The sequence below is a fragment of the Callospermophilus lateralis genome, chromosome 18, assembly GCF_048772815.1.
Source record: "Callospermophilus lateralis isolate mCalLat2 chromosome 18, mCalLat2.hap1, whole genome shotgun sequence".
Lineage (NCBI taxonomy): Eukaryota > Metazoa > Chordata > Mammalia > Rodentia > Sciuridae > Callospermophilus > Callospermophilus lateralis.
Window position 1 is genome coordinate 12676999 of NC_135322.1, and position 23234 is coordinate 12700232.

At 53.3% G+C, this 23234-nt stretch overlaps 1 protein-coding gene across 1 annotated transcript in view; it reads right to left on the reverse strand.

The window, feature by feature from the left end:
• Positions 1-5840: 5840 nt before the first annotated feature.
• Positions 5841-23234, reverse strand: part of LOC143383159 (cell adhesion molecule CEACAM5-like) — a 38252-nt gene continuing 20858 nt past the window's right edge. Inside the window, 11 exon segments of the mRNA XM_077105673.1 lie at positions 5841-5906; positions 6163-6204; positions 6708-6739; positions 7081-7133; positions 8059-8234; positions 8795-9090; positions 11516-11791; positions 13103-13357; positions 13862-14140; positions 17803-18162; positions 19036-19128. Of these exon segments, the coding sequence (XP_076961788.1) occupies positions 5841-5906; positions 6163-6204; positions 6708-6739; positions 7081-7133; positions 8059-8234; positions 8795-9090; positions 11516-11791; positions 13103-13357; positions 13862-14140; positions 17803-18162; positions 19036-19128 (1928 nt within the window).

Genomic DNA, 23234 nt, shown 5'->3' on the forward strand with positions numbered 1-23234 from the left:
GGGCCTAATGAGTTTGTGTACTGTAAATAGCAAAGTACTTTTTTATTAAAATGGAATAATTTGCCTAAATTCAGAAATTTACAAAGATTGTTTCAGAATGTGAACAAAAAAGGATTAACAGATGGGAAAGAAAAAATAGAAGGTCCTAGGTATGAAAATTATATTCAATAGAGGGAAAAGAAAGAGTTTCTGGGTAAGAAAGTGTTTGTGTGATAAAATGAACAATAGAGTTTAAGTGACAAAGAAGACTCCAGTTCATTTAAAGTTATGTTCAAAAGATTGTTTTTGTTGTTAAGATTACTAGGATCTCAAACAGGGGATATAATATATAATTCAGTCAAAATCAAGATAGTTATTACACAAACTAAATATAAGAAAGGGAAAATAATAAGATGCATACAACTAAGTTGGAGATATATATATATCCATTTCATTTATATATATAATGAAATATATATAAAAAATGAAATAATCAGACTAACTGAAATTAGTATAAAAATTAAATATAATATAATTAGTCATCTGGGGATGGCTGCTCCTATAAGAGAGAACCCAGGGCCTTAGGAAGGACAGAGGCCAGGACTGTTACGGAGAGACTGTGGCTCTTAGGGACTTGACTTCAAAGACATCTCTGACCTGGTCTGGCTTTTGCTTAGGCCTGCTCACAGGGTCCAGGAACTGGAGATGCTCCCACCTGCATTTCCACCAGGGTCCCATGGGTTCCTCTGTTGGGAAGAGAAAGCCCAGTGAACCCCCAGCCCCTCTGAGATGTGCTGAGCTCCCCCCATGCCCCAGACTCCTTGGGCTGCTGAGATGTCTGCAGGGACCATAGGCACAGGAATCCACAGGCCTGGTGCCCTTGAGGCTGAGAGTCACCTTCCCCTGTGGTCACATGGGGCTCTGGCTTTCCCTGGTAGAAATTCCATCTGGGATGGGGAATCTGGAGTTAGTTCCAGATCAGGCATCAGTGAGTGGAGGAAGGACAGGCAGCTGCCCAGACTTCCTGGGAAAAGGGATGTCACTCTCTGGGTAGAGATGGGGAGAGGTTGTCAGGGCTGTGGAAAGAATCAGGAATGACCCCTCACTGTTAGGAGGCCTCTGTCTTCCCCCAACACTACCAGCATGAAGGCCTCATCTCTGGGCAGCTTCAGGCACTTGCTGGCCTTCTCCAGAGCTGAGGCCCGTGTTCCTTTGTGCACATGGAACATAGTCTGACTTTGGCGGCCACATGGAGGTCATGTGCTTTGATTGATTGGTTCTCCATACATTTCATGAGTATTCATTGAGCATCTGTTAGGTGTCGGGCACTGGGCTGGGAGTCCCACGGAGGGCAGGACAGACGTGGTCCCTGCATTCATGGAGTCTCTCTTGTTCAGGGCAGACAGACACCCAGGGAGCACCTGGAACCGAGGAGCTAGCTGAAACAGAGAGAAGGGCCACTAGTGACAGAGTTTAGGCAGCCAGGGCCTGTGCTGGAGCGGGAGCTCAGAAGGCTCCCCTGGGAAAGGGCCTTTCTGACCAGGACTTGAAGCCAGAGGACCTGCCCCTGGGAAGACCTGAAGGAACAGGGGCAGGAGCTGGCTGCAGAGGATGGCCTTCAGCATGGAGCTGGCAGAGGCCATCTGGGGCAGCTTAGAGAAGCAGGAGGACTGTGGGCTGAGGCAGAGGGCAGAGCTGGGGAGCCCTGGGGAGCAGAGCAGCCAGGATGGGCTCTTCTGCCCTCTGGTGGACAGTGAGGAGAGCATAAATGGGAGTCTAGGAAATGTTTTCTTACATTATCTTTAAATATGTATGAAATGTACATTTAATTTTTTTTAAAGTACCACTTTTAGTGTTGAATTCTCAATATCTCTCAACAAAGCCATTCTGTGATCTCAGGTTTGTGGTCTGATGCCCAACATGGTTCTGTCCATAGTACTGAGGAACCTGCACCATGTCACCACCCTCAGTCCAGGCTGGAGCCTATGTGGGCACAACGGAGGTTCAACATCCATGACCCTCACATGAGCCGGAGTGTTCAGGTGGACAGGCGCCATCCCCTTGCCCACCCTCGAAGACCTGAGAGTCTGCTCAAATCAGAACCCAGGGTGGTGAGGGTCTCTGGGTCTCCTCTTCCCTCCTCAGAGACTTCCCCATCCCCTCTGTCCGCACGGCGTCTGGGCTGCACTGTCAGGAAAGCTGGAGGATCCTTCCAGACTCTACCTGGAGACACCTGAGGCAGAGAATCAGGCTTCAGGGTCAGAGCCCTGTCACACCTCATGGTCCCCATCCTCCACCAAAGTCAGGCTGCAGAGGCTCCACTTGGAATCAATGTCCTCAGCTCAGCAGATTCTCCCAGAGCCACAGAATTTGGGGAAGATCATATGGAGGTTGCTTCCAGCCATTCACATGGAGGTCTGGATGGGATTGGAGAGGTTCACGCTGCCCTCTCCATGCAGTGTGACCCAGGGAGTGTCTCAGGAGGCATGGCACTGTGTGGGATCAGTGCCATCAGCCTTCCTGGGTGGTGATGACAGGGTGGCTAAGGCCATCCAGATCATCCACCTGAGCCTGTGTCCGTCAGGTCACCGGCTCAGCGTCCTGCTCATTGCTGTGTTTTGAGGAGCTTCCTCATCTGCACAGAGAGGGGGAGATAACAGATCCCAGAAGTCTAAGTTATTTCTCCCTAGGGAGCACTAGGCTGGGAAGTTCAAGGCCAAGGTGGTGCACTATTAGGAATTGAGGGGACTCTTTTGCCTTCTGACTTCTGGTTAGATATTTTACCAATTTATTTCATCTTCAAAGGCATGTGGGAGGCTTTTTCTTTCTGCCTGCCCCACAGATTACCTGACCTGAGCACAGGTGAATCCTGAAGAATCTGTATGATCACTGAAGGCTGGCAGTGAGCAGGGAGATCGCTAGGAGGGCTGTTCCCTCTCAGGGAAGGATTAGGGAAGATGGAGGGGAGCAGGTGGCTGAGGAGTTTGGCTGGAGGCAGGTGCACAGGCAGGTTTAGGTGCCTTGGGCTGGAGGTCGGGGGCAGCTTGTGGGTCCACCCCCCTCAGGGAGGGAGGAGAGGGACTAGGGTGCTCCTGCATGCTGAAGCCTCAGGTGTCCCACCTGGTGAGTCTGCTCAGACACCTGCCTTGGGTGAGATTGTCAGAGCTGGTGGTTGTCATTGACCTGAAGCTGGCATGATGTGGGGGTAGGTGTTCAGGACCCCAGGGTACAAGGCACCTGTAGAGAGGAGGGTCCCAAAGGCTGAGCAGATTCCTGTGGGAAGAGTGGGAAGGACTCCTGGAGAGACAGCACCCCAACTCCACCTGTCGGGATCTGAGGCTGTGTTCAAGGAGAAACAGTGGGTGAAGGGACAGGGTACAGAGGACCCTGGGGACTGCTCAGATGCCGAAGGTGAGGAGGAATCACCCCACTGTAGTCAGGGAGGCTCCCCTGAGCTCACAGATGACCCTTCCTTTGGGCAACCTGTTGCTGTGAGTGTGACCTGCAGGGTCACTGGATGGACTGGAGCCAGTTTCTCAGGGGCTCATGTGTGGCTCAGGGAGCAGGATGCTGTGCTCAGGGGGTGCTCCAGGCTGGTGTGGTTCTCAGGACAGGAACTGGGGACAGAAGTTAGGGAAAAGTTCCCACCAAGTTTTAGGCCACAACAGGGACTTTAGTTTCAGGGGACTTGTGTTGGTGTGTACACATACGTGTGCACATTTGTGCTGGGATCATCCCCAGGGCCTCATGCAAGCAAGGCAACTGCCTCCCACTGAGCTTGAACTCACCTCCTGAGTTTCAGTCAACAGGAGCCTGCAGCAGGCTCTCAGCCTCCTGAGGTCCACTGTGGTGCAGCAATCTGCTAGTGGACGAGTCAACAACCCTCACGCCCCGACATGTGCAGAGGCCTCACAATATAGTAGAGGCCATTGGGATCATGCCTGGAATAACTCTCTTGTGCAGAATGGAAATGGGCGGATTTCCCAGCAGACCCTTCTCCTCTGGGTCCTGCCTGCTGCATTGCCTGGGAACCAGCAGCCTGGGACTCTGTCCATGGTGCTGACAACCAGCAGCTACTGAAGGCTGCTGAGCTGGGATCTCACAGTTCTGTTGTTCCTAAGATCTGAGCATCATCAGCAGGGAGAAGGTGGGGAGGGGATGTGGTGTGGCGTGTCCCCTGCCTCCCTTTCAGGAGCTAGAGGTGCTGGAGCTGTCACTTCAGATTACAGGTGACCCAGTTCAGCTACCCATGTGCACTTTTTCAGTGAAAGAAGAAAAAAAAATGTCCTTGAGAAGTGTGGTGGACAGAGAGATGTCCCTACAGAGATGTCCCCATCCTCACCCACAGAATCAGAATGTGCCACATGGTAGAAGACACCTTACAGATGACATTAAGTGTCGTGAGATTGAGAGGTTCTTGTGGTCCATCTGGTGGGTCCAGGTGTCACAAGGTCCTTCCCTAGCAAGTGAGAGAGGGAGGCAGGACTGCAGAGGGGTGGGAGGGGTGGGGGGAGCAGAGCAGAGAGGATGTAGGGTGATGCTGGTGGCTTCAAAGGGGAGACAGACCCACAGGCCAGGGAAGCAGGCAGCAGCAAGAAGCTGGAAAAAGTGAGGAAACTGACTCCCGTGGAGCCTCCAGAAGAATGCAGCACATGGCCACCTTGGTGTCTGCTGTTGGAGCCACTGTGTGGGAGCCAGTCTGTACCAAGAGCACCAGGACACCAAGGCGAGAGCAGTCACCGTGTGTGATCTGATGCTGTGTTCATGCAGAGGAGCCTCACTAGAGCTGAGTCATGCTGGACACTCAAGGGTCTCTTCCTACTTCTCATCTCAGCACAGACCACTGTGAGGCATCAGGAAAGCATCCCTGAACTTTAGTACATAAACCGTTTATCTCCAGGAATGTAGTGGCCTGTTCCATGTGAACCCACGTGAGAGTGTCACCCTTGCAAGCCTTAGGGAATGAGATAGGGCAGTGCTCCAGGTATGTGCAGAAGCTGCGTTGGACATCCTGGGCCCAAGATCAGGGAGGAGACCCTCTGTCCCATCACCATGGAGCCTGGAGAGCCCCATGTGGGGAGCCCTGATCCCCTGCCCTGGGTGCTGGAGTGTGGAGAGGAGGCTGGTTCCAGAGAGACCAGGCAGGGCAGAGTGGAAGGTGATGGGAGGGCAGGGCTGGAGCCTCGGGCAGGGCCTGAGGCCCTTGTTCAGGTCTGAGTCTGGATCTGGCCCTGTCCTCTGATTATGCTGAGTGTCATCGTCCATGTCCCAGCAGAGGTGAAGATGTGCTGAGTACTGGGCTTTGGGCAGAGAAGTATTCAGTGGCCAGAGCTAGCCACCCTAGGTCCCTGGAGCGTGAGGGCCACTGAGTGCTCTGCTGGCTGCAGGGCCTTGGGACCCTCCCCCTTCCCTGTGGACAGACCCCACCTTTGCCCTGGCTCCACCTCCCAGCTCCTGTCTCCCAGGAAGAGAAACCCTGTGGGAACAACTTAGAGACCATGATTCCCCTGCGTGACACAGGAGAGAGCTGACCTGGAACCTGAGGGGAATGTCTGCCAAGAGACGTTCCCACAAGAACCAAATAGCGAAGGAGGGACAGGGGTCTTTATTCAGCGCCTTTCCAGGTGACAAGTAGTGGCCCTTCCCTCTCCCTGGAAGGCCCTGTCCTGGGCACAGGCAGCCTGGTTCTGGCCATTCAGAGCCCAGGGCAGCCTGTCGGTGTCTCTAGAATCCCCAGGGACCCCTCCTCCTCCAGGTTCCAGAGTCCATTAGGGCTCAGGCTCCTCCTCTGTCCCATCACCCAGCATCTGGGGTCTAGCAGGACCCTCCCTCAGCCCACATGGAGCATCCTGAGGTGGAAACTAAGAATCCACATCAGCCTTGTGGTCGACCCGGCAGTAGATGTCCAGGTCAGGGTTTAGTAATTCCTGAAAAAGAACAAAGAGGCCTCTGACCCTTCTGAACCAGGGGACCATGAACTCCTAGGCCCTGGCCCACCTGGGACTGCTCTGTCCCTGTGTCTGTCTGGGCTCAGAGGCTCCTATTCCCTGGCCCCCCCTCCCCTGCTCACCGCCCCCTGATCCCATTTTGGCTGCGGTTTCCTGGCAAGATCAGGAAGGTGTGGGGAGGGGCATCTCTTGGGTATGCCCTGGACTGTGGGCAAGGGTCATCACCCACACTCACCTGGTAGATGGGGACAGCAGCTCCGTGACCAGGGGGTGGGGCCTGGCAGGAAGGGAGATTGGAAATCAGGGTCAGCAAAGGGAGGATCATCAAGGCTGAGACTCCAGTGAGCAGGTGCTGGTGGTGCCTGGAAGGTTCTGGTCTCTGACAGGCCAGAGCTTGCTCCCTGTGTCTGCTTTAGCCCTTTCTTCTCAGGAGTTACCAGCTCTGGGTCCTGAGCACCAGCCTCCACTTCTGGACAGACACCCCAGTTTCTGTCCAGACTATGGTCCCCCATCATTAACCCAGGACCACTGATAGAAGCTCCCAGCACCCACTCTGCACCTGCTGGCCTCCAGAGCTCACTGAGACAGATGGTGGGAAGCAGAGTGGGCTAAGGCAGAGCGATGGTGGACCTGTCCCTGAGAGTGGCCAAGTTTCTGGACAGGGCCAGGCTAACCTTGTCTTGGAGCAACATGAGTGGGGGTGTCTGTGCTGTGTGGGGGTTGACAGTGCCCCTGAGCCTGCAGAGCTAGTCCCCTGTGTAGAGAGAGCTGGGGACTTACCAGGGAGGTGGAGCTCTCAGAGGGATCTTGGCCTGGGGACAGAGACAAGAGTTAGCAGAAGCGTGAGGAAGGCTGGGCCCTTGCTGCAGGAGGGGTTAGGGGTCCTCAGCTTTCAGAGTGTCAGGGGGACAGCATGTCCTGGGAGAGACCCTACAGCCCTTGTAGTGGCCCAAGGAGCCAAGGAACCTGAGGAGACCAGAAGCCACAGTCTGGGCTGGCTTGGCCAGGTGGGTCCCCTGTTGTGTTTGATGACAGGGATCCCTGAATCCCCAGTGTAAACATTCAACCCTGGACGTGTGCTTGTGGGCAAGGGTGGACACTGTGGGGCTGGCCTAGGGGCTCCCAGCCACCCTCAGGCTGAGGGGGCACTTACCGGGTCTTGATGCTGGGGTGCGGTGGTCTCTGAGGCCATGCTGGACACTGGCCCTAGGAAAGGTCAGGCTTATTCAGGAGGGTCATGGACTGGGGTCAGATAGGGGATGAGGAGGGCTCCCCATTTCAAGGAGGGTGTGACAGCTTCCTCTCCCCATCAGGTCTGTGTACAGGGGGCCCAGGGGAGGGGAGCAGAGGAAAGGCCTTAAGACACCACTGCTGCCCTGGGCCAAGGTGAAGGGCCCTCCCAGGTGCAGACCCAGGAGAACGTTGGCTGAGGGACCCGGAAAATGGACTGAGGATTGAGGAAGAACTAGAGCAGGAGAGTTTGACTGAGTAAAAGGGTCCAGTCCTGGGGACAGGGAAGCAGGGTCACCACGTAGGCAAGACGTTTGGGAACCACCTGCATCTTGAAAATCCCTGACCCCCATTGGTGATCCTGCTGTGGAGGACCCTTGCTCAGGCCAAGAGATGAGGTAATGTGACAGTGGCCTTTTGTGCTCTCAGCCCATGTGGCCAGGAGGCAAAGAACTTTCCAGGACACACTATCTGGCTGGGCCCTGGGATCCCACGTCACACATCAGGGGCCTTGGGTCACACAGGAGGTGTGGAGAGTGGACCACCTTCCTCTCCAGGCCCCAGCCCTGCCCTGAGTGACCTGGGACAGGACCCCTCATACACAGAGCTTCAGCCCTCTCTTGGTGTGGGGCAAATACTGCAGGAGGTGCCGTTTGGAACACTCGTCTAGGGAGGGACACCAGTGCTGTGGGGACAGGTCCTGGTGACCAATGTGCAGAGGAGGCAGCTGGTGAGCAATCAGCCCAGGGCCAGCAGCTGGTGAGGGACGGGGGGCGGCTGGGGTGAGGGGGGGGTCCTCGGGAAGTGGGGAGGTCGGAGTCAGGCCAGAGTCTGAGGACGGGTCTCCTTCCCTCAGGCCTGGGGTCACCTGGGGTGGGATCAGGTGGGGGAAGCCTGGTACCTTCCAGTTCTTGTGTGGAGCAGGAAACACCCCAGAGCAGCCACCAGAGCCACCCCGACCAGGACCCCAGTCACGATGCCAGCGACGGCCCCCACAGGGAGGCCTGGGGTCCTCTCTTCTGCTGAAAGAGAAGAGGAAGGGCTGAAGGTAGGGTCTTCAGGGGAACCAGCTGGGCCCTGCAGGGGGCCACACAGGGTGGAAGGAAATGGCACCACGTCCCAGTGCAGTTTGTCACGTCGTCACCATGTCCTCCTGACTCTCTGCTTCTGGCGATTTCTTCACGTTTGGTTTTGAAACCTGCATGTGCTCTAGCCTGACCCTCTCCACATGCAGCTGGGCCACATCCTGCTCATGCTCCTGTTAAGGTCTCTTCCTCTTCTGTTTTATTTTAAAATATTTTTTAGATGTTGAAGGACCTTTATTTTATTCATTTGTTTGTTTGATGCTGAGAATTGAACCCAGGTTCTCACACAGGCCAGGCAAGTGCTCTACCACTGAGCCCCACCCCACCCCTCTTCCTCTTTTCTTCCTTCCATCTCAGGACAGTGTCAGCAGGCAGCCCTCACAGACTGTCTAGCCCAGGCCCAGCCTTGGGTACAGATCAGAACCAAGGTGACATCAAGACACCTAATTTCTGGGTAGTCAACCACATTCTCTCCAAGCTCTGGCATCTACCCCATGATCATGGCTGGTGACATTTGTTGACCCTTTGTAGTGAAATATATGTCAGAAGCACTGTGTGGGACGGGGGCCCCTCAGAGATCACAGCCAGTCTGTAGCGGTCACTCCTGGTGGAACTGGCGGGGTTGGAGGCCTCACACTGATACTCCCCGGCATCCTCCTGTCTGACGGGGTCTATGCTCAGGGTCCTGTGGTCCAGGGACAGCTGCATCCTGTCTGTGAGCTGCAGAGTCTGGCTATTGAAGATCCAGATCCACGTGATGGAGATTCCAGGGTCACCTGAGAGGCAGGTCATGGCCACAGATTGTGGTTCAGTGTTGGTGGCTCTGAGGGAGGGCTGGGCCACAAGCCCTGTGGAAAAACAGCAGGGGGCTGACTGAGAGTGGGCCTGAGGCCTGGGGCCCTATCTGTCCTCAGAGACGTCTGCCTGTTCTCAGGGCCATCATGATGTAGGTGAGGTGGTCCAGAGGATGAGCTGGATGGTTGAGGCCATGGACAGTGGTTGAGGACCCAGAAATAAGATGCCCTTGTTATGATCTTGGATCTGAAATGGTTCAAGTCTGTTCTGGGGAAACTACAAAATATACTGCAATACGTTGACCTTGGACTACACAGCAACCTCCTCAGGTTCCTCTTCTGAAAATAGGAACTTGCTCAACTTCCCTCTGACCCTAGATGACCTCAGGGAGACCCCAGACTGGTCCCCTTGATGTATCTCTGGGATCCAGATGGGAACCTCCTCTCAGGCCCCAGGTCCAGCCACCTCATTATTAAGTGGGTTTTCCTGTGGACTCTTGGGTCTTATCTTCCAGAACTTCTGTGCTGGTCTTGGTGCATCTTGTGCTGCTCTAACAGAGCACCTGAGACTGGGTGGTGTGTAAAGAAAAGAGATCTCCTGCTCACTGTTCTGGAGCCAGGGAAGTGCAAGATCTGGGGGCCCCATGTGAAGAGGGCTGCTTGCTGCATCTTAACAGCAGGGGGCTCCCCATGGTGAGAGAGCATGTGGGAGAGGAGAAGCAGAAGAGGCCACACTAACCCCTTTTCAGAAAGCCACCTCTTCAGGACCTGGTTCACTTGTTCCTTTCATAGTGACCTACGTCCTTCCCTGAGGCCACACCTCAGATCCCTGGGAGTTCAGTGACCAGTACATGCTTTTGGAGGCACATTCACACCACAGCAGTGACTCTATAAAAGTTTGGTTTGTGATTTCTGGAACCTCTGCCATGCATGTTGGGGAAGGAGGGACTATCAGCCTGTCCACCTTGGACCCAGGCGGGATGTGCATGGAGTAGAGCAGTTCAGTGACCACTAGGGAGTGAGGACGCCTAGCCCAGTCCTGATGGCTTAGATGGTTGGATTCAGACGTAAAGGATTTCTCAGTTAACGCAGGATTGACACTCTGTCCTGGGCGGCTGTGAGGGGGACGGCTGGGCACTCTGTTGAGGGAGGATATTTGGTTGTAAAGTAAAACTTGGTTATTCTCCATTTGCTCCCACTCTCAGACCACACTGTCCCCTCCAGGCTGCCAGTGCCCTGAGCCAATGACTGGTCTCTGGTCCATAGATGCCTAATAGGCCCTCAGCATGCAGAGCACAGGGCTCTGGCTGCAGACTGACATGCATCACTGATCCGCCACCCATGGTCTGTGTGACCTGATTAGGCAACTGTGTTCCCTGTGCCTCAGTTTCCCTTTATTGGCTACACGGGAAGTGGTATCTGGTTCACCATGTTGTCTCTAAGTTAACCTTGAAATACTCACAGTAACTGACCTTGGTTTAGAGGAGCTGCCCCTAAAGAAAAAGGCCCTACTCTGCTCTGCCTCCCTGTGAGAGCGCCCTGGGCTGGTCCTGGGAGGACCAGGAGCTCCAGGAGCATCTCTTTCCTCTGTTCCTCCCCTTGGGGACATGGACCTTCCTGTGGAGCCTCATAGAGGTCCATCGGGGCACCTGATTGGCCTGAGGCACCTGTCCCTCTGTGCTCACCACACCTAGTCCTGGGGAAGAAGATGACCTGGAAAAGATACCCCTGAGCTTTCTGTCCCCCTTCATCAGCTCCAGGTCACTGAGAGTCTCCTGTTGGTGAGCTTCTCTTGTGTTCTGTTCCCATCAGGTTCCATGTGAAGCCTGTGTCCCTTGTAAGGGTTGTGTCCTCCCCAGGGGGCACCAGAAAGACTGTGCTCCCACCTCCCACCTTCCACCTTCTTTCAGGTAACTGTCCCCTCTTACCTGCCAGCAGGATCCCCTGCCAGGAGATGCCCCCTCTGCAGGGACAGGCTGAGGGGGTCTCTGCTGCTGCCCTGTCCCCCTCTGTGGAAGGAGCTTCAGCTGCAGACCTGAGGTGGTCCCTCCTCAGAGACCTTAGCCAGTGCTCAGGGCCCACAGTGAGTTGTGTAAGGTGCCCCACAAGATGGCCCTGACCCTCGGCAGAGTTTGGGTGTCATCGTTCAGACGACAATTTAAAGAAAGTGCTGCCCCTCCTTCTGACCTCAGATCACCCAGAGTGACCCCTGAGAGTCCCTGGACATCTCTATAGGATCTGTCCAGCAAGCTCATCCTCAGGTGGAACAATTTTTCCATTCACTCTTGTGCAACCTCTTTCTAGTACTTTCTGTGCCTCTAGAAGGTCAGGCTCTCAGCAGGATGTAGCTTTACATTCAGAGGCAAAGCGTATAGTTTTCATTAAATAATATTCTTTTCCCTGTGACTTTTAACCACTTTGTATACCACTGATAAAGAAATCCCCCCAGTAAGATGTAGGGGGCCAGAGGGTCACTCACCGATCACAGTCAGTGTGATGGGGTTGCTCTTTAGGGAAGAGATTGGGTTGGAGACCTGACACTGATACTCTGCTTCATCCATCTTTAGGACCAGGCTTATGGTCAGGATGCTGTTGTTTGGGGACAGCTGCATCCTGTCTGTGAGTGGCAGGGTCTTGTCATTGAAGAGCCACTGGATGGAGATTCCAGTGTCATTTGGGATGCAGGTCAGCTCCACAGTCTCCCCTTCTGCCACCGTGGTGTTGCTAGCTGTGAGGTGGGGCGGTGTCACTGGTCCTGTGGACAAAAAGGAGGGGACAACTGAGGTGGTCCTTCCTCAGAGACCTTAGCCAGTGCTCAGGGCCCACAGTGAGTTGTGTGAGGTGGCCCAGAAGATGGCCCTGACCCTCTGCGGAGTTTGGGTGTCATTGTTCAGGTGACAATGTAAGGAAAGGGCTGCCTCTCCTTCGACCTCAGATCACCCTGAGGGTCCCTGGACATCTCTATAAGATCTGTCCAGCAAGCTCATCCTCAGGTGGAACAATTTTTCCATGTACTCTCGAGCAACCTCTTTCTAGTACTTTCTGTGCCTCTAGAAGGTCAGGATCTCAGGCAGGAAGTAGCGTTACATTCAGAGACAAAGTGTATAGTTTTCATTAAATAATTTGTCAGGGAATTAAGATGGTCCAGCCCGTCTTCATGACCTTAGTGTCTGGAGAAATTACAATCTACAGGATTTGTCAGTTTGAAGAGGACTTTTATTTCCTGGCCTGTGGATTAAATATCACAGTGAAAGAAACCTGTGGGGATGAAGGTCACAGTGTTGACCAACCCCGGCACGCTTCTCCTCTCTGCAAACACATGCTCTTGGCACCGCCCTGCCTGGCCTCGCAGGGACTCTGCAGGTGAGGCTCCCGTCCCTCCAGGTGTGCATCTCTGCTACTCTCCGTGGTGCATGACATGGGCTTGTGTTCCCAACCCTATGCACCTGGGGACTTCAGAGCCAGGACACAACTCAGAAGCATCTGCCCCCAGGCTGGCTCTTTCCCTCCCCTGCTCCTGACTTGGGAGGCACCAACTGACCACATGATTGATCCAGATTCCAGAGGGGCCTCCCAGGCCTCTCTCCCACCCACCCCTCCCACCCCAGATGGAGTCGGAGCAGGACAGGAGCAGAGCTGCTCGTCCCCCATCTGAGGGGGCTTTGCTCCTGTCATTTGGGGGAAAAGAGGATGAACGTATTGCAAAGCCATGCAGGTTCCTTGATGCTCACGGAGGAGGTAAAAGAAAGCAGAGAGGTGACAGAAAGGGACAACTTAGTGACAGAAAGAAGGGACTTGACTTCAAGGACACTCCCCCTCTCTGGGAAGCTCCTTCCACTACCTGGGACTTTCTGGGTCTGGGTGAAGCCCCTCCCCACATTCCAGGCTGGACCCTAGATGGGTCATGAGAAGTCAGAGTAAGAGGAGAGTCTCTGGGATGGAGCGGGAGGCTCAGGCGAGGACAGGATTTGCTTGTGCCAGGCTAGGAAGTAACTTCTTCCACGTTGTTTCCAGAAAAATCAAGACTCCACCCAGCACTTGATACTGTGCTCCAGGGTCCACTTACCAGAGACGGTAATATTCTTGGTTTTGGTCCTATTGAGGTTAGTGACAGGGTTATGGGCGACACACACATAGGATCCGCTATTATTTGTAGAGAGGTTGAGGATTGAGAGCTCTTGTGTGGATTCCAGGGGCCTCCCATTGAAAGACCAAGAGTACTGAGCAGGCGGGTTAGAGTCTGCGTGGCAGGAGAGGTTGAGATTTGTCCCTGAACGGAAATGTGAGTCTGGGGGGTTTATGATGGGGGCATCCGGGCCATCTGGAGCAAACAGAATAAAGCCACATGTAATGTCATCAGAGGGAAGGGGAAGTTCCTAGACTGTAGAAGTCCACAATATAACTACTGATCCATGTCACAACCTTTTTTTTTTTTTTAAAGTCACAACTAGGCTGGGGAGTATAGTGGTACAGCACCTGCCCAGCATGCATGAGGCCCTGGGTTCAAATCCCAGCACCATACATACTCACAGAAAGTCTCAACCAAACCCCCTTTGTTCACTGTAATTAGTCTGTGACATTCCCCTGCTTCTCTGTTCCAGGTGGCTTACTCCAGGCCTCCCCAGGGAACCACAAGCCCTCCCCTCCTATACACAGCCTAAGGCTGGGCCTGCCTGGATGTGCCTGGGGCAAGTGGCACAGCCAGTCCAGGTGCTCAGGAGAGAGGGTCTGTGTACTTGGACCTGAGAGAGACTAAGTGGCCCAGCCTCTGGCCCTGTGTGTTTGAGTTCACAGCCAGGGTAATGGAGGAATAGAGGTTACTCACAGGAAATATTCAGGGTGAGTGGGTCACTGTGGCTGGCTCTCACTGGGTTCTGGGTTTCACACTCATAGGGTCCTGTGTCATTCCTTGTGACATTGAATAAAGTGAGAGTCCTGTTGTTGTTGGACAGCTTCAGCCTGTCACCATCTAGGACCATCTGATTGTTTATCTTCCACAGGTAGGTCGCATAATTAATCTCAGGTTCACACGTTAATGCTAGAGAGTCCTCACCCTCCATGGGTTGGGAGTTGTTGATTATGATGTTGGGTTTGGGTAATTTCTCTGTGCAGACAACAAAGAGAGGATTGCCCTGTGGTACCTGTGATCCCTGCAAAGTTGTCTTTCCACCTGAGCTGGCCTCTCACCTACCACCAACCTGAGTCCTGAAGAACCAGGCAGAGTGGGTATCCTGGGCAGATGCAGGAGGATCTGAGGGATCAGAGGGGGCCCCCTGGGCTGTGTCTGGGAGAAGCACAGAGTTTCTTACAGGTACACTTAATTGCAGAATTTGGTCCTGGACAGACCCAGGAGTGGGAGTTAGAAACCCCTGTGTCTCTCCTGGTCTTCGCTGGCCCTGGCTGGCCTTGAGACACAGAGTCCCTCCAGCTGCATGGACTCCAGGGCTCGGCGCACGTGTGTGTCTTCTGAGCCTTTGGTTCTCAAGGCCATCCTAGAGGTGGGTCATGGTGGGACACCCCATTGTGCCTAAACCTCAAGAAAACCCCACAGCCTGATGTGAGAATGGGGTGTGTGAACAGAAATCCCACACTAGGAGACCAGGGGCATTCAGTTTGGTGGTCAGGCTGTTGCCACAAGGGGGACAGTTCTGCTCAGGTGTTTCCTGGTGACTGACAGGAGACAGTGGCACCTGAAAGGCAAAGCCTGAGTCCAAAGAATGCTCTAGGGTGAGGGGGACAGACAAGGTTTAGAGCAGAATCATGTTCCTGTCCTTGGTCTTTACATCCCTCTCCCCCTGCAGAGAGCAGGTGAGGCATGTGGAGTTGTCCTGAGAGACCAGTGGATGGTTCCTAACACATCAGCACTAAGAGGTGGAAGAGGGGACCAGGACCTTGCTGAAAATACGGCCCTCGTGGGCTTGTGTGTGGCAGACCTGGGGTAGAAACGGGGGATGTTAAAGTTTTCCCATATGGGAAAATAGTTTTAATACCCAGGATCTAAGACTCCTTTCTGAAAGAAATATTTCTCTAAGGAGCACAGTGTCTTAGACTGAGCTCTGAAGTCCTGAGGGGTCACATTATGACCCAAGGCAGATGCTAAAGTCAGTTTGAAACCAGCAGCCTCCTGAGTAAGGAGAGACCTGTGGGTCCTGGTGGAGGACTGAATGGTCAGAGGGGACATCTGAGGGTCTCTGTTATGTAAAATGAGGCACAACCCCAAACTCAGAGAAGTATTATTGATCATGTTAATCAATCTAGAAGTCTGTGTTCCCAGTTGCTATGGAGATCAGGGAAAGTGGGGAAGCACCTGACACAGGCCTGTGGAATGCCTTCTTCCTTTTCTTTTCACCCCAGGAATCAAAATGAGATCATCAATTGTTCCATATTGGAGCCTAGAGCCTAATGTAAGTGACCGTGGCTGGAGCATCACACCATGTGGGGACAGACCTCCCTTGTGGTGATGGTGTCCTCATGGGGACACAGGCACATATGGAATAGACAGCCCCTGAGACAGCACCGTTCAGTCCAGCTCCCCCTTGGGGAAGGTCCTGGGAGTCACTGGAGGAGCGTGAGCCCCACTTAGGGACCAGGATGGAGCCACCAGTCATCTGGGTGTAAGGAGCCTGGGACCTAGGGGCTTGCAGCCCTGTCCTGCCTCTGCCCCCCTCGCTGAGTCAGTGCAGAGAGTAGATGGGGGAGATGCTCAGGCCTGTGTCCTGGCCTATTTCACATGTCATTGTCATGGAAGGAAAGAGCCCTGGAAGGGACACAGTGGGGCCTCCTTCACAGTCGGTGCCATTGTCCCTGATGCAGCCTGACAGGGGCACCTGCCTCGACTGTTTCTGTGCCCTTTACTATGGCAAGAGGGGGCCTGACCCCAGGTGGACAGGACAGATGGCCATTAGTGCAGGAGGGAAGGGCATGGCTCATTGTGCAGGGCAGGGCCAGTCCTGCCTGAATGAGAAGGAGGGAGAGGACGGACAGGCAGGAGCAAGACAGCCAGAATCACCATGGCAGGGAGCAGTGGGGCTACAGTGACTTAAAGCCCCAGGTCCAAGAGCCTCATGGCTGCCTCAGAACTGACCCAGGGCCACCCTGAAGACCCTCCACAGCCCGGCTACCCCAAGGGCATCCTGTGATATGGCTCCTGGGTGGCCTCAGGAGAGGTGGTTGGTGGGATGGAGCAAGAGCCTCAGCCTCCAGGAGGGACAGGGAGCAGGTGGCAGAACCCCCTGGGATTGCACATGCAGGGTCCAGGCTCTGAAGAGGTTCAGGGTCATTCATTCATGATCCCTCCCCCCATTATCCCCAAACCATTGATAGTTGGCCACACACTGGGCCCTGTGCTGGTTGGAGGGTCCAGTGGGGAGTGAGAAAGTCCTGTCCCTTATGCTCCAGAGTGAGTGACACCCAACACACCAGGAAACACATGACCTCAAGTCCACCAAGGGAGCATGTGGACCAGCTGTGTGAATATTTTGTTGAGGAAGGTGATTTGGTTCCAGAGTAAAATTGATTATTCTCCATTTGCTCTCACTCCCAGACTACACTGTCCCCTCCAGGCTGCCAGTGCCTAGGACTAAATTACCTGAGCCAATGATTTGTCTCTGGTCCACAGATGCCTAATAGGCCTCCAGCATGCCAAGACAGGGCTCTGGCTGCACAGTGACATGCACCACTGACCTGTCACCCGTAGTCTGTATGGCCTGATTCAGCAACTATGTTCCCTGTGCCTCAGTTTCCCTTTCTGGATACATGGGAAGTGGTATCTGGTTTGTCATGTTGTCTTTAAATTAACCTTGAAAGGGGCTGGGGATGTGGCTCAAGTGGTAGCACGCTCGCCTGGCATGCGTGCAGCCCGGGTTCGATTCTCAGCACCACATACCAACAAAGATGTTGTGTCCGCCAAGAACTAAAAAATAAATATTAAAAAATTCTCTCTCTCTCTCTCTCTCCTCTCTCACTCTCTCTTTAAAAAAAAAATTAACCTTGAAATACAGTAAACTGACCTTGGATTAGAGGAGCTGCCCAAATGAACAAGCATCTGTTATTTGCCTCCCAGTGAGAGCGCCCTGGGCTGGTCCCGGGAGGACCAGCATCTCCAGGAGCATCTCTTTCCTCTGTTCCTCCCCTTGGGGACATGGACCTTCCTGTGGAGCCTCATAGAAGTCCATCAGGGCACCTGACTTGGCCTGAGGCACCTGTCCCTCTGTGCTCACCACACCTAGTCCCAGGAGAAGGAGATGCCCAGGTGCCCAGATGTGGCTCCTGGGACTGTGCCCTGGCTGGTGACCACCTCCAGGAGCTACCAGATCAGGTAGCCAGTAAATCATTGCTCCCCAGCAGCCCTCAACAGGAAGCCAAATTCCAACCCTGGCCACATGTCCTCAGGGTCTCCTGGAGCCAGGAGCCTAGAAAGGAGGTCTGGAGTAGGAGCTTCCTGGGCTGACCTTCTCTGTGAGAACTCCAGGGCCCTCAGTCCTGCAGGGTCTTTCCCAGGGCCATGCTCTTGGGAAGGACACAGGGGCTGGGCTGAGACTGCTCTGCCTGGGCCGAATCTCCCACCAGACCACCCTTCTCTCTGCCAGTGGATTCAGGCAGAGGACTCGGATCTTCTGAAGTCTGTCTGCACTGCGTGTGTCCTGCAGTAAGTGCTCCAACTCCACTGTGGGGACGTAATGCACAGGAGGAGGTAGGCAGACCCAGGTCTCAGGGTCCTGTGTGTGCAGTGGAGTTAACCCCTCCAACACCTGGAGTGTCACTCACCATGTACGCGGAACTCTCCAGTTGCTAATTCAACTCTAACATTGGTAGATAGAGTTTGCAGGGTGTAGAATCCTGTGTCACTCTGTGTCACATTCTGTATCAACAAGGATCCATTGGAGTATATTTTCTCTCTGTCACTGAATGCAGGCCCTGGGGTAGTCATCTGTGTGGATACCAGGTATGATATAATTTCATGGCTGTCTTCTGCTGTTTCTCCTTTGAACCAGTTGTAGCCTATGAGATTCTGTGATGCATTGTGAATGAGGAGAAGAACGTCTGTCCCTTCAGCAGCATCGGAAGGCACTGGTTCAATAGTGAGCTGCGCCGTGGGGTGTGGGTTCCAGAAGGTTAGCAATGAGACTAGGAGGGAAGAGAGAGAAATCCATCAACACTGGGCCCTTTGTATTGGGTGGATAGATGGGGCCCAGGTCCTCAGCAGGAGTCCTCATTCCTCAGCCTTGGGGTGTGTAGTGTGTATGTGTGTCCCTCAGTCAAGGCCAGCAGCAGGACCTCCATTCCTTCAGGACCCCTGTACCTGTCATCCTCTCTTGGGAACACTTTTACCAGGTGTCTACAAGGCTGGCCCCTCAGTGCCCTCAGACCCCTACTCACACCCAGGGCACCTGGACACCCGCCTCCCCTGACCACCTCCTTACAGGCCCCAGGTCTTCCCTGTGGACATTTCCCTGCTCTCTGCCCTCCTAGATCTACACAGCACCTGGCCTCACCTGCAGATCTCCCTCTGGCCTGGCCTCCTGCCCTCTAGAGAGGAAGCTCCAGGAGGCAGAGACTAGTCTGACCCTTGTGGTAGCCCAGGGCCTGGACCAGGCTCAGCCTCCTGTGGATGAGTGAAGCAGGGTCCCCATCCTGAGGGTCCAGGTGTCTGTGTGCCAATGTCTGAGGCTGGTGGCTGCAGACAGTGTCCACTGCTCAAGTTGCCTTTCTATTTGGAGAGTGACCCTGACAGAGCTGTTAACACTGATTTTCAAAATATAATGTCCCCTGGTGAGTAACTTGGGGAAGGGAACCCCTGAGCTTTCTGTCCCCCTCATCAGCTCCAGGTCACTGAGAGTCTCCTGTTGGTGAGCTTCTGTCTTCTGTGTTCTGTTCCCATCGGGTTCCCAGTGAAGCCCTGTGTCCCCTGTGAGGGTCATGTCCTCCGGGAGGGGGGGGGGACACCAGCAGGACTGTGCTCTACCTCCCGCCCTCTTTCAGGGAACTGTCCCCTCTTACCTGCCAGCAGGATCCCCTGCCAGGGGATGCCCCCTCTGCAGGGACAGGCTGAGTGGGGCCGCATGGTCCCTGCTGCTGCTCTGTCCCCTCTGTCTAAGGAGCTTCACTGCAGACCTGCTGGGAAGCCCAGGTCCAGGCCAGTCAGCCCTGCTGCCCTGCTCCTCTCTGAGCTCAGCCTCCTCCCAGGGCAGGAGCACTTTCCTGGGTCACAGGGCTGGGGGCGGGGTCTCTGTTGAGGAACCTCTCTGTCCCCTCCCTCTCAGTCCTGCCTCCTGTCCCTTCTCCTTTCCCTGTTGGGTTTCACTACTGCATGCCACACCCTGAGGAGCAAGGCAGGTGGGGACGCTGTCCCCTGAGAGAACTGGCTCACCCAGCACTGGCCTCAGCTGTGACCTGGCCTCAGGGCTCTCAGCACCACCCAGGGAACCCCTGGGGTCCTCTCACCCTGACATATTTCCTTTATGATGAGAGTCCCAGGTTAGCCCTGTGTCTTCCCCATATTCTCAAATGCTCCAGGAAGGAGGATGTCCTCCCTGCAGGAAGGGGACAGAGAGAGCTCTGGGGTCAGGAAAGGGGCCCTCTGAGTGATGGCTGGTGAGGGGACCTGCTCTCTGTCCTGGTGTCTCCAGCTTGGCCTCTGAGTGGCTATCTCAGGACTTCACATCCTTTGTGTCCTAGGAGGGAGGACTGTGGTAGTGGAGGTAGGTGACCATGGGCTCCTTGTTCCTCAGGGAGAGATTTTAGGGAGACCCTCTCTCTCCAATTTTTGGCAGAGCTATGACTCAGGCCTGCCCATGCCTTCCTTGGGTGGCCTGTGTCCTCTACCTAGTGATTCTCCTGTGGTCACCCTGACTTTCCCCATGGGTGATGCCTGGGTGCAGGGCCTGCTCAGAGACCCCTGGCAGTGCAGGGTCCTCACAGGCCCAGGAAGGAGTAGGAGTGGGAGCCGAGCAGGTTTGTGGGAGGCACCCTGTAGTCTATTGGGGATGGAAATCAGACCACACTTCCACCTCCTGCCTCAAAGCCCAGTCCAAGTGTCAGAATCAATCTGCCAAGTGTTGACTGTGAGGGCCAATGTTGCCCCCTGGTGGTCATGAGGAGACCTGTGGCCAGTGTCAAGGACTCAAGCAGGGATGCTGTCCAGGATCCAAATGGTGAGAGCGGGCCCTAACCCTGGGCACAGCAGGTGCTGACAGGCTGTGTGGTGGTTCCTGTTCACCTTGGGTCCCAAGGCTGACTGACTCTGTCCAATTCAGGGTGAATATAGGGAATGACGAGAGCTGTCCTGGGGTCTCCTGCTCCAGAGTAGAGAGAACTGTGCACCAGGGGATGGGCAGTCTCAGGAAGGGCCATCTGTTCTTGAGCCTTCAAAGGAAGGGCCTTGGGAAGGGCTCTTGAAGCTTTAGGGTGGAAGCACTGGCTTTGTGAGCAGGCTCTGCAGTTGGCTGGTTTGTTTCTTGTGTTTAAATACTTGGATCTTAGTCTCAAATGTCCTGCGGGTTTGTCATGTGAGTATTTTGAAGACTATCCGGCCAGATGCATGACACAGCCTCTCATCCCAGCTATTCAGGAGGCTGAGGCAGGAGGAGCACTAGTTTGAGGCCAGCCCATGCAACTTAGTGAGACCTTGTCGCAAGATAAAAAAATGAAATGTAGTCCAGTGGCAGAGTGCCCAGGGGCCAATCCCTAGTTTCCTCACGCCTGTCCCCTACCTTACATACACACACACACACACACACACACACACACACACATACTATCTGAGCAGGGTGGGTGTACTTTACACATCTTTCCTAGAGACTTTTCATTGTGTAATGTTTATAACAAAAATGTGGTATATGAACCCTTTTAACTGTTCAAATACATGCCATGATTCCAGTCAAATATACAGTGACCACTACTATTTCCAGAATCTTTTTATCACCTGCACTAAAACTCTAAGCATTATGCAATTACATCTCAGGACCCCCAAGCCCCAGGTAAACTTCAATCTATTTCCTGTCTCTATGAATTTCCTATTCCAGATATTTCATATCAATGAAATTAAACAACCACGTACCATTTTGCCTTGTTTAATCACGTTTTCAGGTTTACTCAGGTTGTGGTGTGCATCAGAAGTTTATTTTTTTGTGGCTGATTAATACTTCAACATATTTATTCGTAAGCCATGTTTATTTATGTATTCCTCTGTTGATGGACACTTGGGTGGTTTCCACAGTCTGCCTATGGTTAAAAATGGTGTGGCAAGCCTTAGCCTGTGGGAAACTATTGGAGTCCCTGTTTCCATCCTCTGGGCCCATCCCCAGCTGTGGGAGTGCTGGGTAATGAGCTTCTGCCTGGCTCTGTTAGGAAGTGCTGAAGTCCTCGGGGCTCATAGTCCCTCAGGAATCTAGGAAGGTGTGGAGTGAGGTGTCATTGTGATTTTGGTTGTTTCCATAGTGACTGATGACACTGAGCATCTTGTCATGTACTTGTTGCCACTGCAACATCTCCGGGGATGTGGCTATCCAAACCCTTTGCCCTCCCCCTTCTCTTTCACTGCTGCGGATTGATCTGAGGGGTGCTGTAACTCTGAGTTACACCCCAAGCCTTTACATATATTTATATATTTTTGTTTTGGGACAGTTCCCCAGGCTGGCTTCAAACTTGCCAATCTCAAGTCTTAGATGCCTGGGGTTACAGACACCCAGGACTGTGCCCAGCTCTTTGGCCTCTTTTAAACATAGGTTATTCTTTGGTTGCACATTTGTACCTGTTCTTTATTCATCCTAGCATGAAACCCATATCCCATGTATGATTTGCAAATATTTTCTTCCATTCTGTCACTTCAGTTTTGTTTTTTTTTAACTCATCCACTCATTATTTTATTAGTGATTTTGTTAAAAGCCTATGGATCGGGCTGGGGATGTGGCTCAAGCGGTGGCATGCTTGCCTGGTGTGCGTGCGGCCGGGTTCGATCCTCAGTATCACATACAAACAAAGATGTTGTGTCTGCCGAAAACTAAAAAATAAATATTAAATTCTCTCTCTCTCTCTCTCTTAAAAAAAAAGCCTATGGATCAATATTCATTTACAAAAACCTGTTCCGTCTTTTATGGTAAATACTTTATGGTTTTAAATATTAAATTCATTGTCATATTTGAATGTCTTTACAAGTGAGGATCCATTGTCCCTCTGCCTCCTGCTTCCTGGGAGGTGCTGTTGAGGTGGGTCTGTTCAGGATTCTACTCCCCCTTCTCGGCCTATCCCTTCCTCTCTTTCCAGAAGCAGAGGATTTTGTGTCCTGGGCATTTTTCTTTCTCTCCCAACAGCTCAGAGGACTGGGGCAGCTTATCTTCCTGCAGTTGTTCTTCTCTGTGCAGAGTTTCTGCTAAACCTGCTCTTCTTGGAGTTGCTGCTACTCTGTCCCTCGAGCACATGGACAAGCTGGTTACTGTCACTAAAGTAGTTGTGTTGGTAGAGTTTGTGCAAAACCTTTAGAGTTCTGAATACTAAGCCTGAGAGGAGCTCCAGCCACTTCTTTACCTTCAAAGACAGATTCTGATCCCATTTTGTTACAAAATCATGATGTGGATTGCCCTGTCAAACATGAAAGAGGACATTCTGATCCACTCATGGCATTCTAGGAATGGGGACAATGTCAGAGTTAGTTTTCCTGTGCCATCAGTTTTGTCCATGGAAGTCCTTCCCCATGTCTTTTTGCTGGCACCCATCTGAGGATACCCAGCTACATCTCCCCTACATACAGTGAGGCAGCTGCTCCCACAGCTGGATGTGGCCCAAGGAGCTCACTGGGCCAGGCAGTGCCCAACAGCCCTGAGCATAGGTGGCTGCTTTCCAATGGGGGTTCAGCTTCCAGAAGTTCCCAGTACCTGAGAGCAGAGTCAGAGGCAAAGAAGGAAGGACTCCAGGGAGAACTGGAATTGTAGAAAAGAAAAAAAAAAAGAGTCTGAAACTTTTCACGTCTAACTCCTCAGCCACCAGCCAGGGCTCCTGTGGACATGGGATATCCCAGGCTCAAGGACAGCACTGGGAAGTGCCCAGATGCAGTGGGTGGCACTGTTGGCCCTGGAGGATGTTAGGAGCTGCTTTTAGTAATGTAACAAATTCAAGGAGGAGAAATATTATAATTTCCACCAGAACACAATGCTGGAGATGGTGCATGAGCAGAAGGGCCTCCTTTTCAACACCTAAAAAAT